The sequence below is a fragment of the Budorcas taxicolor genome, chromosome 4 (genome assembly GCF_023091745.1).
Source record: "Budorcas taxicolor isolate Tak-1 chromosome 4, Takin1.1, whole genome shotgun sequence".
NCBI lineage: Eukaryota > Metazoa > Chordata > Mammalia > Artiodactyla > Bovidae > Budorcas > Budorcas taxicolor.
In genome coordinates this window covers 106,515,518-106,532,543 of record NC_068913.1, presented here as the reverse complement: position 1 = coordinate 106,532,543, position 17,026 = coordinate 106,515,518, and the positions used below count along the sequence as shown (strand labels likewise).

Sequence of the window (17,026 nt, the reverse complement as noted above, 5' to 3'; positions counted from 1 at the left end):
AATGAAACTGGTGATTCAAAAGGCATATGCATTTCTAATTTTAATAGATACTTTCAAATTGCTTTACACAGAGACTGTACCATTTTGCATTCCCAGCAGTATTACAGGAGAATACTGTTTGCTCACAGCATTGCCCACACTAAAATACAGTTTTTGGATTTTGGGCATTCCGATGCATAAAGCACAGTTGTTGCTGTTCTCTAAGTCATGTTTGACTCTTTTGTGACCCCATGGACTGTAGCCCACCAGGCTCCTTTCTGTCCATGGGATTTCCTAGGCAAGAGTACTTTGAGTGGGTTGCCATTCCCTTCTCCAGGGGATCTTCCCAGACCAGGGATCAAACCCACATCTCTTGCATTGCAGGCAGATTCCTTGCTGTCTGAGCCACCAGGGAAGTCCATTAACACATTATAAATTTACATTTTTCTTAGGAGTGAGGACAAGCCCCTTTTATGTGCTTGAGCTATTTACATTTCCTTTTCCGTGAACTGTTCTAGCCTTTGCTACGTTATTTTTTGGTCATGGGTCTTTTCTTATTAATTTCTAGTTCTTTGTACAGGATGGAGACTTTATTCTTTGTGATATAAACTTATTCAGGCTGCGCTAGGTCTTTGCGGCTGCCTGGGCTTTCCTCTAGTTGCTGAGAGTGGGGGTTGCTGTCCGGCTGGGTGTGCAGGCTTCTCACTGCAGTGCCTTCTCTTGTTGCAGAGAAGAGGCTCACAGGGCGGGTGGCTCCCGCAGGCGCAGCTCCTGGGCTCTGGAGCACAGGCTCCGTGTTTGTGGCGGATGGGCTTTGGCGCTCCGTGGTACTTAGGACCTTCCCAGATCAGGGATCAAGCCCATGTCTCCTGCGCTGACAGGCGGATTCTTTATCCCTGAGCCACCAGGGAAGCTGCTGTCATTTGTCTTTTAACATTCCTTTTTGTTTGTTGTGCAGATTTTTCTTCATTTTCTTTTTTTCTTCACTGAATTCAATACTTTTGTATGGCTTATAGATTTTGAATCGTGACTAGAAAGGTTTTCCAGCTTGATGATTAAAGAGAGCTGAGGTAACACGAGAGAGAGGCTTGCATGAGAGCGTGTGAGGAGAAGAGAAAGCATGGTGATAAAAGCCCAGGTGTAGCCAGGGATAATACATGATTGTGGCCATGACTTCTAGAAAAATTAACTAGACTTGATTTTCTAAAATACTCAATCTATGTTTTATACTTATTTTTATATCTTAACCTTTTTTTGTTAGCGTTTCATCTATAACTCTTGACTTCTCTATCTCCCTAGTCTTTTCTATGATTCTTTTTTATTAATCACAAGATATTGGAGAACTATTTTATAATTGTAAAGGATTAGTTGGAAAAATGAAGAGGGCATGTTATAAAAGGGACTTAAACACATAACCACATTTTTGATCTTGCTTAGATCATGACAGGATCTACCAACTATAAAATAACAGTTAGGGGACGGTTGATATCATTTGAAAGTGGACTGCGTATTAGTTTGTGTTAGAGGCATTATTATTTTGTTGGGTGAGATAATGGCATGGTAGTTACATTATTTTTTACAAAGATTTTATTAGTTAGAGATGCATCCTGATGTATTTATGGGTAAAATGTTAAAAGGGATCTGCTTTAAAACATTTCAGGAAAAAGAGTGATGGGCATTGGGGAGGATAAAGTATAGCTGTAACAACCATATTGATCAAATATTGACTGTTGTTGAAACTAAGTGGTGGATAATGGGGTCTATTATTCTCTTCTTTCTACTTTTTGTGTATGTTTGAAAATTTCCATATTGAAAAATTTTAAAAGACTAAATATAAAATTAACATAGAGTTATTACAGAAAACTGAAAAACGGGCAAAGGCTAACGGGTTAAAAACGAACATGATCCCACCTGCCAGACCTATCTGCTGTTAACATTCATATCCTCTTGGTCTTTTTCCCATGTGTAAATATGTACATACACATTAATTTTTAAAAAAAGAACATTGAGGTCACTCAGTGTCTAAATTTTCTAACTGAAAGATATTTAACCTTTTAATGTATCATGAATAATAGTCCTTATCATCCTTCTGGTGGTTTCCAAGCATTTGGGGAAGATCCCCTGGAGAAGGAAATGGCAACCCACTCCAGTACTCTTGCCTGGAGAATCCCATGGACGGAGGAGCCTGGTGGGCTGCAGCCCACGGGGTCGCGAAGAGCTGGACACGACTGAGCAACTTCACTTTCACGCACTGGAGAAGGAAATGGCAACCCACTCCAGTACTCTTGCCTGGAGAATCCCGTGGATGGAGGAGCCTGGTGGGCTGCAGCCCACGGGGTCACGAAGAGCTGGACACGACTGAGCAACTTCACTTTCACTTTTCACTTTCATGCACTGGAGAAGGAAATGGCAACCCACTCCAGTACTCTTGCCTGGAGAATCCCGTGGATGGAGGAGCCTGGTGGGCTGCAGTCCATGGGGTCGCGAAGAGTTGGACACGACTGAGCAACTTCACTTTCACTTTTCACTTTCATGCACTGGAGAAGGAAATGGCAACCCACTCCAGTACTCTTGCCTGGAGAATCCCGTGGACGGGGGAGCCTGGCGGGCTGCAGCCCACGGGGTCACGAAGAGCCGGACAGGACTGAAGCAGCCGAGCACACAGCCCATCAGCATTTCAGTGTACAGATGTATGCCACTCTTCCATTTTTCAGATCTTTTTTCGATGTGGACCATTTTTATAGTCTTTATTGAATTTGTTACCTTATTGAATATTCTCTTTTATGTTTTGGTTTTCGGGGAGTCCGGTGGGATCTGAGTTCCCTGACCAGGGATCGAGCCCCCACCCTCTGCACTGGAAGGTAAAGTCTTAACCCTTGGACCACCAGGGAAGTCCCTGTTTCACTGTTTTGGGGCTTTTAGGTTGTTCTTATTTTTCACCCCCATGAACATTGAATATCCTTATGAATAAATGGTTGTTCGTATCCACATACAGATCTTTAGGCCTTGATCCTGGAAATGGAACCATTGGGTTGGAGGGCACATCCAGGGTATGCAGTTTTACACAAATGTCAAGTGGCTTTCAGAAAGATAGTACTGCACCAGCGATAAACGGGAATGCCTGTTTTTCTGTACTTGCAAGGCCAGAAGACAGAGTGGTTCAGACCGGTCAGGAGTGAAGAAGTGTCACTGCTGTGCAGAGGCATCCCTGATGCTTACACGGGGCGCATGATGGCCCGGTGTGCTGGGGGAAGGCAGGGTTAGTCGCAGTGAGTGTCGGTGTGGCCGGACAGCTTATGCCATATTAGTGAAGGGGCTGTGGGCCTACGCAGCAACCCAGTGTCTGGTTCTTGAGGAGAATCCTTGATGTGGCCCAGAACCACGGCTCAGATCAGTAGCTCAGACCCTGCCCGTTGCTCTCTTTTGCATGCTGTCGTGTCTCGTGGGCAGTTCCCATGGCGCTTGGCCTGTGCTTCATCTCTGTATCGTTTAGGTCACCCTCCTGGATCATCTTTGAAACCCAGCTCATCTTCTAAACTCTCAGGCTTCTTTCAGTACTTTTTGGTTTATCTTGGTGTTACGGTTTGATAATCATTCTTGCTCATGGCAAAATCTGTATTGTGTTTACATTGTGAGGCCTTCATAAAATGGCTGTTTAACACCTGTCTGGGAACTGCCAGTTTATATTTATGTCTGTGTCCGTTTCCATACTCCATGTCGTTGCTTCATTCTGTTCCATCAGCCAGCGGTATCTTAGGCTGTCAGAGGACAGGATTCTGAAACTACCTTTTAGTGTAAGAGATTCTAACTTCGTAGTGAGCTTTTCTTTAGACTCTTGGTTTCAGTATAGAGTTTAATGGAGTCAAACAGGTAAGACTGTTAATTGAGAAGCAAATCAGCAAACAGTGAACCTAGAAAATATAGCCAAGATAATAGGATTAAAAATACAAGAAAATGCTTCCCACTGTCCCTTTTAAGGAAATTAGGTCCTAATAAAAATACCCTTGAACTTAATTGGCTACATGCTATTTTGTAGTAATCAAGCTTTTGTCTCTCTGATGTATCTTTGAAGGGTGAATAAAGTCTGCCATCTTCTCAGAATAGCTGGACACAGCTTGGCCCTCATGGATTTCCCCTCTAGACTGTGAACATTTGTAAGAGTGAAAGAAAAGATTATAGGGACTTCCCTGGTGTTGCAGAGGTTAAAGCGTCTGCCTGCAATGTGGGAGACTTGGGTTTGATCCCTGGGTCGGGAAGATCCCCTGGAGAAGAAAATGGCAACCCACTCCAGTATTCTTGCTTGGAGAATCCCATGGACGGAGGAACTTGGTGGGCTACAGTCCACAGGTCGCAAAGAGTCGGACACAACTGAGCAACTTCACTGGTGGTCCAGTGGTTAAGGTTCCACACTTCCAATGCAGGAGGTGTGGGTTTGATCCCTGGCCGGGGAGCTAGATCTGATCTGACATGCTGTGCAGCACAATAAAAGAAAACCAGAAATGATTATAAGCACACACACCCTCAGAGTCATTTATTATTATATCACACAACTGCTTCCTTGTGCAGAGGTTAAAGTGTAGGAACCTCCCAAGTAGAAAGCTGTCACTCAGAGAGGAGTTTATTTTAGTAATGAATTTTTGGGGTGTACCTGATGATTTTTGTTTTGTTTTGTTTTTAAAATGTAAATTTGCCTAAAGTTCTCTTCCAGGGCTTGCCCTGAATCTTCCCGTTGCCCCACTGTTTCCAAGCCTTCCCAGTGCACCTGGCTAGACTCTGCCCATATCCTGAGGAGGAAGGAACTTAGTTTTTTCTGTGCTGTGCTCAGTCCCTCAGTCACGTCTGACTCTTTGCAACCCTGTGGACTGTAGCTCGCCAGGCTCCTCTGTCCGTGGGATTTCCGAGGCAAGAATAGGGGAGTCGGTTGCCATTTCCTCCTCTAGGGCATCTTCCCACCCAAGAATCAAACCCATGTCTCCTGCATTGGCAGGCGGATTCTTTACCACTGAGCCACCTGGGAAGCCTGTCAGGTGTTTTATAAGAAGCTGAAATATATCACCAACTGTCCTAGGCACTTTTTCTACTCAGCTCCATTTACACCTCACAATAATATTGCGGTGGTGCTGCTATCTACGGGAAGAAAAGCAGATTTTGGAACGTTCAGTAATGTCACTGGGCTCTCACAGTGACAGAGTGGCAGCTGTAGCCTTGACATCAGGAGCCGTTGGTCCCTCGGGAGCAGGGATGGGTGGGGCGCAGCAGGGTACCTGGTGGGCAGTGCAGATCTTGAACCTGAGCATTGCGTGCCGGCGTTTGGGCGAAGCCAGCAGCGGCAGGCTGGGGGCATTGCCCTCCAGTCATCATTGTGCCAGGGCCAGCTGTAATTAGGGAAGCCTCCCCTGGCTCAGTAACGCTCTATTTTGATTCTCTTTCAGTGTGGTATGATGGAAATTGTACAGTTTTAAGGTAATTTAAATGGACTGAAAAAGTTTTAGTTGTTTTCTTTTAAAATTTTCCTTCTGTTCGTGTCTGAAGGCTGCTGTAACAAAGTACCACAAACTAGGTGATGACTGAGAACAACAGAAATGTATTGTCTCACAGTTCTGGAAGCTGGAAGTCTAAACTCAAGGTGTCGGCAGGCTTGGTTTCCTCCCAGGGCTCTGAGAGAAGCTGGTGGTTGCTCCTCTCTGGCTTCCAACAGTCTTGGCTGTTCCTGGCTTGCAGATTTATCGCTCCGGCCCTTCACTTGCACATGGTGTTCTTGTGTGTGTCTGTGCGTCCAGATTTCCCCTTTTACAAGATGCCAGTTGGGACTTTCCTGGTGGTCCAGTCGTTGAGATGCTGCACTTCCACTGATGGGGGCACAGGTTTGATCCGTGGCCAGGGCACTAAGATCCCGTATGCAGCACAGTGTGGCCAAAAAAATAAAAAAAGATACCAGTCATACTCGATTATGACCACATTTTAAATTCAGCCTCTATTACACTTTCAGTAAACATAGTGCCAGAATGGTACCCGTGGTCCTCCTGTGCTTGACCCGAAGGCAGGATTGGATTCTCCATTAACCAAATGGTCCAGGGCCTTAATGTAGCTTTCTTGGCTTTGGGATCAGTTGACAGAATTAGCCACAGCCAAGTCGGCCACCTGTGCAGGATGGGGTTGGGGGAGAAAAGGTCCTGTGCTCCTTATTACTTGGGTCAAACATAAGCCCTTCATGACCTCCAATAGTTGTTTTCCATTATGTGAGCTGTTGAAGAGTACGCTGCTGCTTCTTTCTTTCACGACAGCAAAGCAAGAAAACAAAGTTGCTCTCTAAACAAAGACAAACTTGCTTTGAAGCAGGGAATCTGTGGTCTTTCAAGTTTCCCCTTCTCATCACCAACAGCCATTCTCCGGGAAGCATCCTTCGCTCCAGAACAATGGACATTAGTTAACAGTCTGTTAATTCCTCCTGTTTCCCATGAGAAGGAGCTTGTGTCCACAGCACGTGGGGGAGTTTCAGAGCCTGTCTTAGAGCTTTTGCTAAGGAACTTGTAACATGGAAGGAAGTGTCCTAGGCAACCTCTGGAAGGGAGGCTTTTCGTTTATCCAGGCTTTTGCCCTCTCCCACCCCGAGTATTGCTGCCCCTGGGCCGGGGGGTGAGTGGCAGGGCCGCGGTCTGAGCCGTTCTCACTGTGCACGTGTCTCGTGCAGACACCAGCTGGAGACCCCGGGTCATTACTCTCACCTGGCTGCCTTCTATGAGGACAAGAAGGGGGTGCTCCACGCCGGTCCGGGGAGAGGTGGCGGCCTGCCCCCCGTCTACTGGCTGCCTTCCATCCACCGATACATGTACCCCGAGATGAAGGTAGGTCAGCCAAAGTCTCACGCAGTCCCGGGCTTGGGTCTGGGGACAGTAGTTGCTGATCGTTGTTTTCATGAATAAGGAAATTTGTGTCTTGGGCTAACACCCAAAGTCTGCTTTTGATAGAATAGGATTGTAACCTCAGCATTTGGTTCTTATTTAAAACATAAGGCAAGTTGTCTTAACATGCTTTCTAATACTTCCGTAATAGCGGTGCAGAGCCATGTGAGGGCTCAGTGGTGGTGGACTCCTGGGGGCGGCGCGTGGATCTGATTCTTGTGATTGCTTCGGCTTTAAAGGCAGACATTTGAACTAAAAATGAAGCGTTCAACAGTTGAGATATTTCTTAGTTACCATATTTTTGATATTACTTTACTGTGTATTTTTTCTGAATTACTGTGTACTAGAATATGTTTATTTACTATTAACAGAAGACCCAAGCAAGCGGTAGGTGTTGAGAGGGTACAAAGAGCCCCCCCTTTCCCTCCTCCCCCAGCTCTGCCCTCCCCCTCCTCATCTGCTTCCTCCTCCTCCATCCCCCTCCACCTCCTCCATCTCCCTCCCCCTCCTTTCAGTAAACATAGTGCCAAAATGGTAGCCTTGGTCCTCCTGTGCTTGACTCAAAGGCAGGATTGGATTCTCCATTAACCGAATGGTCCAGGGCCTTAATGTAGTTTTCTTGGCTTTGGGATCAGTTGACAGAATTACCCACAGCCAAGTCTCTGCCATCTGTGCAGGATGGGGTTGGGGTCCATCCCCCACCCCTCCTCCCTCCTCCATCCCCCTCCTCCATCCCCCATCCCCATCCCCCTCCTCCATCCCCCTCCTCCATCGCTCTCCTCTTCCTCCATCCCTCTCCTCCTTCTCCATGCCCCTCTTCCATTGCCCTCTTCCATCCCCTGCTTGTCTCTCTCCTCCATTCTCCATCCCCCTCCTCCATCCCCCTCCCCCTCCATCTTCCGCCCCTCTCCCTCCTCCCCCTCCTCCATCCCCCTCCTCCATCCCCCATCCCCATCCCCCTTCTCCATCCCCCTCCTCCTCCATCCCTCTCCTCTTCCTCCATCCCTCTCCTCCTTCTCCATGCCCCTCTTCCATTGCCCTCTTCCATCCCCTGCTTGTCCCTCTCCTCCATTCTCCATCCCCCTCCTCCATCCCCCTTCCCCCTCCCCCCTCCATCTTCCACCCCTCTCCTCCTCTAATCCCCTTTCCCCTCCTCTTCCCCCTCCTCCATCCCCCTCCCCCCCATCTTCCACCCCCTCTCCTCCTCTAATCCTGTCTCTCCTCCTCCACCCCGTCTTCCTCCTCTACCCCCTCTCCCCTCCCCTACAGGTGGCCACAAGATACTTCAGTGGAAATTTCAGGCTCCCTGGTAGAGAAATTGTACTGAGTCCTCTGAGAGGACTCTGAGAAGGCGTCTTGGAAGAGCATTTGAGGGATCTCACTGGAGGAAAGGGAGGGATGCTAACTCAGGCTGAGAGAAGGCCTGCGCCGCAGGGGGCCGTGGTCCAGCACTCTGTCAGCACCTTCTGTGAGTCAGACCCCCTGCTGACTCTTTATCTGTATCTGTTGCAGCACTCTTTAAAGTGGATTTTTTTAAAATCCATGTTTTACAGATAAACCAACTGAGGTTTTTAAAGGTTCAGTGACTTGCTTAAGGCCTTACAGCTCGTAGGAGATAGAGCCAGGATATTAACACAGGCCTGGTGCCAAGGCCAATGCTTAGTCCTCCCACTCCATTGCCTTGTGGGGATGTGCATAAGAAATCACAGGGCGAGCTCATGGGCGTGAGAAGACTGGATTGACTGTGACGAATATCAGTGTCATCTGGCCAGGAGTAAAAAGTGGAGAAATAGGTTGCAGTCAGATTGGAAAGAACCTTAACTGTTAGACCATGGTATTTGAACCTGAATAAGTACCAGTTAGGGTCTTGCTAGGAAAACACAAACTATGGCAGGTATTTCAGACTGAGTCAATACAGAGAATCGGTAATACAGGAATTGGAAAACCAAAGTCACAGAGAGGTAACAAAATAGCCTAAACACTAGAAATACAGACAGTGGCTACCTCCCTATATTAGTTATCTGTTGCTGCATCACAAGTTGCCCTCAAATTAATGGTTTAAAACAGTGAAAGTTGCTCAGTCATGCCCGATTCTTTGTGACCCCATGGACTATATATACAGTCAATGGAATTCTCCAAGCCAGAATACTGGAGTGGGCAGCCTTTGCCTTCTTCGGGGGATCTTCCCAACCCAGGGATTGAACCCAGGTCTCCCGCATCGCAGGCGGATTCTTTACCAGCTGAGCCACATCTCTCAGTTTCTGCAAGTCAGGGATCCAGGCTTTGCTGGGTCCTCTGCAAGACTGCAGTCAAGGTGTCCCTCATGACTGGGGCTTATCTGACAGCTCGACTGGGGGAATATCCATTTGTGAGTTCACATGGTGGTTGGGAGGATTGAGTTCCTTGAGGGCTGTTGGACTGAGAGCCTTGCTGACTGTTTAGAGCCTATGGCAATAAACAAACACGTTGCGTCTCTCCAACATGATGGCTTCCTTCATCAAAGCCAACCCGTGAAAAAGTCTCCTGGCAAGGTGGAAGTCACAGCGCTGTAGTGTTGCCATATTCTAGTGGTTAAAAGCAAGTTACTCAAGAGGAAAAGAGGATTGCACAGATAGACAGCAGGTAACCAGTGAGTGGGGGAGGGGTTGGTGGTGTGCCTGGGCTCCTTGAGGCTTCCTGCCATGCATTCCCGGGGCTGGAGTAAGAAAGAGGGGAAAGTGACAGGAAGTGACATCTGAACTGCAGGAGCTCGGAGGAGGGGCTCTGCCGAGGTGGTTCTCAGACCGCTTAGGGAGGCACCGTGCACCTGGGCATGGTGTGGGCAGGGCTTGCCTAGGGCCAGGGATGCCGGGAATAGCTGGAGTCTAGAATGGAGGTATCCTCTGGAGACCTGGACCCTGAAACTAGAAGCTTCCTCCTGCCCTCCAGTCTCCTGTCACTGGCCCCATCGGTAGAACCTAACAGGTAGCCACCGGGCGTAAGAGTCTGGGAAATGTAGTTTGAAGATTTCCCAGGCGTGTGCTGTGAGGCAATAACTAAGAAGCTGTCAGAGGACCATTAGGGCAGTTCTGGGCCTGTATTGATGAAAACCGACTTTCTTTCTCTTTACTCCTAACTCTGACCCCCTTTTTCCTTCTGAACTCAAGGCTGTCTCCAAACCCACAGAGAGGTGACCAGCATCTGACCTGGGTGCCCTATATTCCTCTCCCCAAGATGCCAAGAAGGGGACCAGAGGGAGAAAAAGTGAAATTGCCTGTTTTTTGCCTTATTGTGGGCAGCTCATTAGCAGACATGTTAAACTCTGGGAGATGCTGGGAAAAGGGTACTAACAGGTTGCAGGTAGAAATGTGAACAGTCTTCTTTTAAAAAAACAATTTGTTCGTGCTTTATTAAAATTCAAAATATTGCATCCTTTGATCTGATAGTCTCACTCCTTAGGATCTGTCTTCTCTGTATACCACCGGCGTGTCATGACGTCTGTATGAGCATGTTTAATTCAGTATTGTTCGGAGTGGCAGACAAATGGAGCGCTCCGTATATTACACAGCCATTCGGAATAATGAATTAGAGCATAGCTAGTTGATGAGGGATGCTCTACTAGGAAGTATTGTGAGAGAATAGCAAAGAGCTGAAAACTGTATATGATGTTATCACTTCTGTAAAATAATCACTGCCTTGGGTATGTACAAACATGTAGATATATTCATATATGAACATATATAGAGATATGTATCCACATACATATATGTATCCATGTCCACATACATACATGAACATGGGGAAAAACATGGATGGGTGTGATGTAGGTTATTAACATGGGGTGAGGGATGAAGTGTGAATCCGAGGGACCTACCAGCAACAGTTAGGGAGTAAGAAGAGGATGGGGTGCCTGACATGAAAAGTTGGAGGGAAACCTCAAAGTAGGAGCTGTGCAAGTCCAGAAAAGAAGGTTCTCTGTAAAAGCTCCAAGGCCAGAGAAGGGAGATGTGTTGAGGTGAAAGCACAGGAGAAATCTCTTGTATCGTGCAGTAGGGGTGCAGCCTAGGGCCGTGTCTCAGCAGAGAGAAGGTCCCCTCGCTGGGCTGCTGCCCGTTTGGCCCTGGCACAGGCCCTGCCCAGTCCCCCAGCTACTTGTGGTTCCCAGAAAGCAGCTTGTTCTCATACCTCAGGGCCTTTGTACGCCCTCCTGCAGCCCCCGGCCCCTCTTTCATCACAGCTCTCATCAGGCTGGTGTTTAAGTGCTTGTGTGCCTGCTTCTTCCACTGGCTTGTAAACTACACACTTTGTCCTGGAAGTGACCTTCCAAAACATTCACAAAGCACTTGGCTTGAAACCTGGTGTCTTGTCAGTGACAGTTGTGTCATGTGGCTTTCCCATGTGCCAAGTGTTGCACACGATTTTCCTCAAGTGGTCCTTCTAGCCATATGAGGGATGTGATGGTATATCCCCATTTTACAGGTAAAGAAAGTGAACCAGAAACGTGGGCTGGCTTTCCTGAGGTCTCCCTGTCAGTAAAGGGCAGAGCAGAACCCTGGCCTCCAACTTCCCCTGGGTCAGATAGAGCTTATGCAGTTGCTTCTGGAATATATCTTGGCTCCTCTGCCCGCCTGGGAGGTGACCCTCAGAGTTGAGGGGCCCTGGCATCCAGCACTGAGAGGAGACAGGGGGTGGAGTTGGGACAAGGGGGTGGAGTTAGGTATAGGGGTGGGGTTATGTGCAGGGGGAGGGGTTATGTGCAAGGGTGGAGTTAGGTGCAGGGGGTGGAGTTAGGTGCAGAGGGTGGGGTTAGGTGTGAGGGTGAGGTTATGTGCAGGAGGGTGGGGTTATGTGCAGAGGGAGGGGTTATGTGCAAGGGGTGGAGTTAGGTGCAGAGGGTGGGGTTAGGCACAGGGGGTGGGGTTATGTGCGAGGGTGAGGTTATGTGCAGGAGGGTGGGGTTAGGTGCAGGGGGTGGAGTTAGATGCAGGAGGGTGGGGTTAGGTGCTGGGAGTCCTTGTGCCAGCGGGGTAACCTGTAATCCCACATGTCACCTCCCACGGGAGCTGGTTCCCTGTGTATTTGAGGTGTCCCCTAGGACAGTTGGTTCATCCTTTCCTTCCTCCCTGTGCTTAGTCAATTTGGGAGCTGAATGGTCTCACTAAGGTGTGCATCATCCCGGATTCAAATATTACAATCCAGCTTCTCTTCCTCTGCACCCTTTCCCCAGACGAAGTAGTTAATGATCCTAAACTCTCACTTCGGTGCATCCGGGGAGCTGCTGAATGATAGAATTCTGGTTTAAAGATAAGACTTTCAAAGTGAAAAATACCAGTGTATCTGTTTAGTTATACGTTGAGTTATTTTTGGTGGGGAGGGGTAGTTAGCACACACTTATATTGCATATTTTTTACAATATTTCTAACAAGTTATTCCTCCCTCCCCCTCACCCACCTCTGTTAATTTTTTCAGATTACACACCCAGCTGGCTGCATGTCCCAGTTTATTAAGTTCTTTGGCGAACAGATCCTCATCCTTTGGAAATTTGCCTTACTTCGAAAGCGCATTTTGATATTTTCTCCCCCTCCAGTGGGCGTTGTATGCTATAGAGGTAACTAGAAGCCAAGGTCAGGGACTCTGCCCAAGCTCCCTGAGACAGAAACTGCCCCATCCTTTCCATTGTTGACCAAGGTCAGAGGGGTTGATCCGTGTCAGGGGCTTACTACTTTGAATCCCTGGAGGGCCGCAGCTGGATTGGTATCGTAGAATGTGGACTCCGGCAATAGGGACGATGGATCGGGTGGCAGAGGAGTAGTCTGGAGAGAGAGAAGGGCCTGGATTAAAGCAGAGAGGATGGAGTCCAGATATAAAAAGAGAAAGCTGGCAGAGGCTGGTGTCAGATTGGGTTGTAAGGTTCTGATGTGAGAGGTCAGGGCGGGAGAGTCCAGGATGACAAGGACGGTAGGGCCACCAGCCGGGGACGTGAGGAGGAGCAAGTAGGGGTGGTGTGATAGAGTCCACTGGGACACTACCTGTGTGTGCTGCTCTGAGACCTTCTCGAGGTGGACGCTAGGCAGTGGTCTAGTTGGGGTCAGGATCTTGGGGGACAGGCTGGGCTCTCTGCCGCCACGTGGAGAGAGTGAATCAGGAGGGATGTGTCAGCGTGGAAGATGCTGGCCCGGGAGGTGAGCCAGAGGAGGAGGAAGACAGAGGAAGCTGAGGAGCGCAGACAGAAGAGGGGAGGGGACCAGGAGAGGCAGGGGTTGCTGTGGGCAAGGGTTCTGAGAAGGGGGAAGGTCACCAGTACATCCTAAGCAAGATCTCCTGAGAGAAAGGCTCACCCGTGTCTGAACGGAGACTCTAGTGATGCTGGCCGCCCTGGAGGCAGGGGGGCAGGCTGGGAGGGGGACCCCGGGCGCCCTCACCTCTGCTGTCCCGCCAGTGTACTGCTGCTGCTGCCTGGCCAACGTCTCCCTGCCTGGCATCGGGGGCACCGTGCCCGAGTCCAAGCCTTTCTTCTACGTGAACGTGGCCGACATCGAGAGCCTGGAGGTAGAGGTGTCTTACGTAGCCTGTGAGTACGGGGCCCGCGCATCCCCGGCACCCCCCGCCCCTCCAGGGGCCCTGGTTCCCTGTAGGGCCGCCCTGTGGGGGTCCCCGCCTCCTGAACCCCGGCTCCCGCAGGCACCACGGAGAAGATCTTCGAGGAGAAGCGGGAACTCTACGACGTCTACGTGGACAACCAGAACGTGAAGACGCACCACGACCACTTGCAGCCGCTGCTGAAGATCAACAGCGCCGACCGGGAGAAGTACCGGCGGCTCAATGAGCAGAGGTGAGGCTGGGGGAAGGGGAGCCTCCCCCTGTCCAGACACCCGAGGGGCTCTGGTCCAGCCCCGCTGCCTGCCGCCCCTTCCCTCTGCACATTTTTTGCCCTTCTGCCCAGGGAGCAGGGGTTGAGGAAGCTCCCCCCCATACTGATGGGCAGCAGGCATGCCTGGGCTGACTCCTTTCTGGTGGCCTCTAGAATCTGTGAAGCCCGAGGCAGCACGCTGGTATCAGTGGTGAGATAAATGACTTCATGGCCTCACCCTAATTGTATGACAATTAGGAAAGGCTGTCCCTCGTCCTGGATTACCCAGGGCTAGACCCAGCCCTGGACTCCAAGCCCTGTGCTGCCCCTTCTCTCCCTGCCTTTGGCCGGGCAGTGGTGGGGGTGTTGCTCTGGGTTTTCAGCCTCCTCCTTGAGAGGCAGTGACCCATGCAGATACCTTCCTAGTGACCTAGCCTGGGGCCTGGGGGGTCCTTGTAGCTGCACCAGAAGCTGATGGTCGTTTCCTTCCCGACAGGCAGATGCTGTTATATTCCCAGGAGGTGGAAGAAGACTATAACCCTTGTGAAGAGGACCTCTTTGTGCTGTAAGTCAGCCTGGGTGGTGGTCATGGGCCTCCCTGAGGGTCCCTTAGCACTTGACAGCTTTAGCCTGGATCCCTCCTGTGCTGGGCTTCCTTGGTGGCTCAGCGGTAAAGAATCTGCTTGCCAGTGCAGGAGATGCGGGTTCGATCCCTGGGTTGGGAAGATCCCCTGGAGGAGGAAATGGCAACCCACTCCAGTATCCTTGCCTGGGAAATCCCATGGACAGAGGAGCCTGGCAGGCTACAGGCCATGGCGTCACAGAGTCAGACACGACTGAGCAACTAAACAACAGCAGCTACCTCCTGTGTTACGTGCTGCACTGCAAGGATGCCCTTTATTGCCCTTAGAGCTGGGTTCCACAGAGTCAGCCTGAGCCCTGAAATGCGGTTAGGGGCACCTGGAAGAGTTCAAGAGCAGGGAAAGGTTATTAAGAGAAATGGGAGCCCCAGGAGTCATCTCCCTATTGGTCATTTACACCCAGATGTCCGCTGCATACAAGCTGTCTCTCAGGATGCGGGGGCTTGTCATCCATTGCTGCCTTTGAATAGAGCACTTCCTTGTACGGAATATTATGGGATCATCAAAAACTTAACTCTTGAATTGAATGACATTTCTTTTCCCCCAGAGCAGTTGGTGGTTGGGATTAGAACCATGGCCTCTGTACCTTTAAGGCATTGATTTCATTTATAAGCAGCTGTATTTAATAGTGCCAGGTGATAAGAACAGAAATGTAATTGAACCAGAAACAGTTCTGCCAACTTCCTGTCTTGGGGTGGGGAGTAGCGGCGGTTAAAACTGTTTCTGCCTTTGAGCATCTACAATGTGGGAGACCTGGGTTCAATTCCTGGGTCGGGCAGTTCCCCTGGAGAAAAAATCGCAACCCACTCCAGTATTCTTGCCTGGAGAATCCCATGGACAGAGGAGCCTGGCAGGCTACAGTTCATGGGATCGCGAGAGTCGGACACGACTTAGCGCTGGCTTTTGATGTTGCAACAAAGGTGCAGTACTTTGATTCTGATCAAGTGTACTTTCTAATGCGCACCTGCTGTTGAGATGTAAAAGTATCTGGGAGCTGAGTAGAGAGTCTCCTCAAGGCTTTTGAATCTCTGTCTATTGAATCTGAAATTCCTGACCGCCCAAAGCTGCTTGGGGCACTGAGCACCTTGCTCTGTGGAATACAGATGAAAAGTCTAGACTGTTACGTTATCAGACCATATCTGAATATGGCTCATATATTCATATAGTACTATAAGTCAGTGACACTCAGATATGCCCTGTGCAAATTAAAACAAAGCCATCAAAGTATTGATTTCTAATATAATTCCACAGTGGTAGGAGAAAAGACTGTACGACTTCAATACCTTTAGACCATGACATTTTTGCACCTTGCCTCCTGGTTTATAGTCTGTGGGAACTTGAATAGAATTTGTATCCTACTGTTATGTGAAAATTGTGTAAATCTTAATTACATTGAGTTGCTTCATAGTGTTTTTCCAGTCTACTATCTCCTTCTACTTTTCTGTCTTTTCATCCTAGTAATTTTTGAGAGTTTGATATTGAAACTCCAACTAAAAATCTTAATTTATCTACTTAAAATAGTTATTGTGATATATAGTAGAAATATATGTTAAGTTCCACTTACATATAGGAACTATATTTAAGTTCCACCATAGTGGAACTTTGTTCTGTTTTCTAGGTGTCCTATAAAGCCATCTAAGGAACACAGTTATACACAGATGATGGTGAGCTGTGGAAATATTGGTCCCTCTGCCTTGCTCCCCCTCCTACATCCCTGCCCGCCCCCCGGGGCTGGCTTCTGACTCCCCAGTGCCTGCCTCAGTACCTCTGAGCTCCACCTTTTTTGTGTGGTTGGCTCGGGCTGGAGAGTCATTTTAAGAGTCCTTCTCTGCATTGGGAAGGCTCACCTCCTGTCACTGGCTTTAATTACCCATCCAGGGCTTGGAAGGTGTTTTTCAGTTTCTCACATTAAGTCTTGACCTCAGAACTGCATTATCAGGTGTTTTTTTGTTTGCTTTTTAATCTTTCTCTTCCCTTTAGGACTAAGCAGAAAGAGCGGAACACAGTTCATGGGGCCTCTCTCTACAGCTGTGTTTAAACCTCTAGTAACCTTCCTGTAGACTTCTGGCAGTCAGGCCATCACTCACTCAGAGATTTTGCTAATCATGGAATGGCTTAACACCAGTTCTTTGCTGACCTCAGTGGCACTTGAATAACTTTTCACTTTTATCCTGTTTTCTTCTTTTAAAAGGCTTATCTGACTTTTGAAACCATTTAAATGTATAGCAAGCAAAACAGTGTAGTTTTGGTTCCCCACATGTGGCTTACTTGGTAAACTTTTGTGTCTTTTCTGCCCTCTTTCGCATGTCTTGTCTTGTGAATGCAGGTTTTTCCTTGAGCAAAACAACCGGATATTTCAGACTTTGTTGGAGGTGTCCGCCAGTCAAGACAAGACTCTGACAGCTGAGCATGCTCGGGGCATGGGTTTAGACCCCCAAGGAGACCGGAGTTTTCTTATGGACCTGCTGGAGGCCTACGGCATCGATGTTATGTTGGTCATTGACAACCCCTGTTGCCCATAGGAAGGATGCGCCGCTATCACGCGGGGATGGCCTGATTTCTAATTGACACACAGGAGTATTTATACTTCCAACAAATGTAATTTTTGCATCTCCTTTCTTCCCTTCTTCCCAAGAGGTAAGATGAGAGTGCTTTGATTTTGGAGGTCGTTGGAA

General features: G+C 48.7%; 1 protein-coding gene across 1 annotated transcript in view; it reads left to right on the top strand.

The window, feature by feature from the left end:
* Positions 1-17,026, top strand: part of DENND11 (DENN domain containing 11) — a 44,755-nt gene extending 27,729 nt beyond the window's left edge. The window contains exons 4-9 of the mRNA XM_052639093.1: positions 6,671-6,824; positions 12,330-12,468; positions 13,300-13,431; positions 13,542-13,692; positions 14,207-14,275; positions 16,678-17,026. Coding sequence (XP_052495053.1) covers positions 6,671-6,824; positions 12,330-12,468; positions 13,300-13,431; positions 13,542-13,692; positions 14,207-14,275; positions 16,678-16,873 — 841 coding nt within the window. The 3' untranslated portion in view covers positions 16,874-17,026. The remainder of the gene's footprint in view (positions 1-6,670; positions 6,825-12,329; positions 12,469-13,299; positions 13,432-13,541; positions 13,693-14,206; positions 14,276-16,677) is intronic.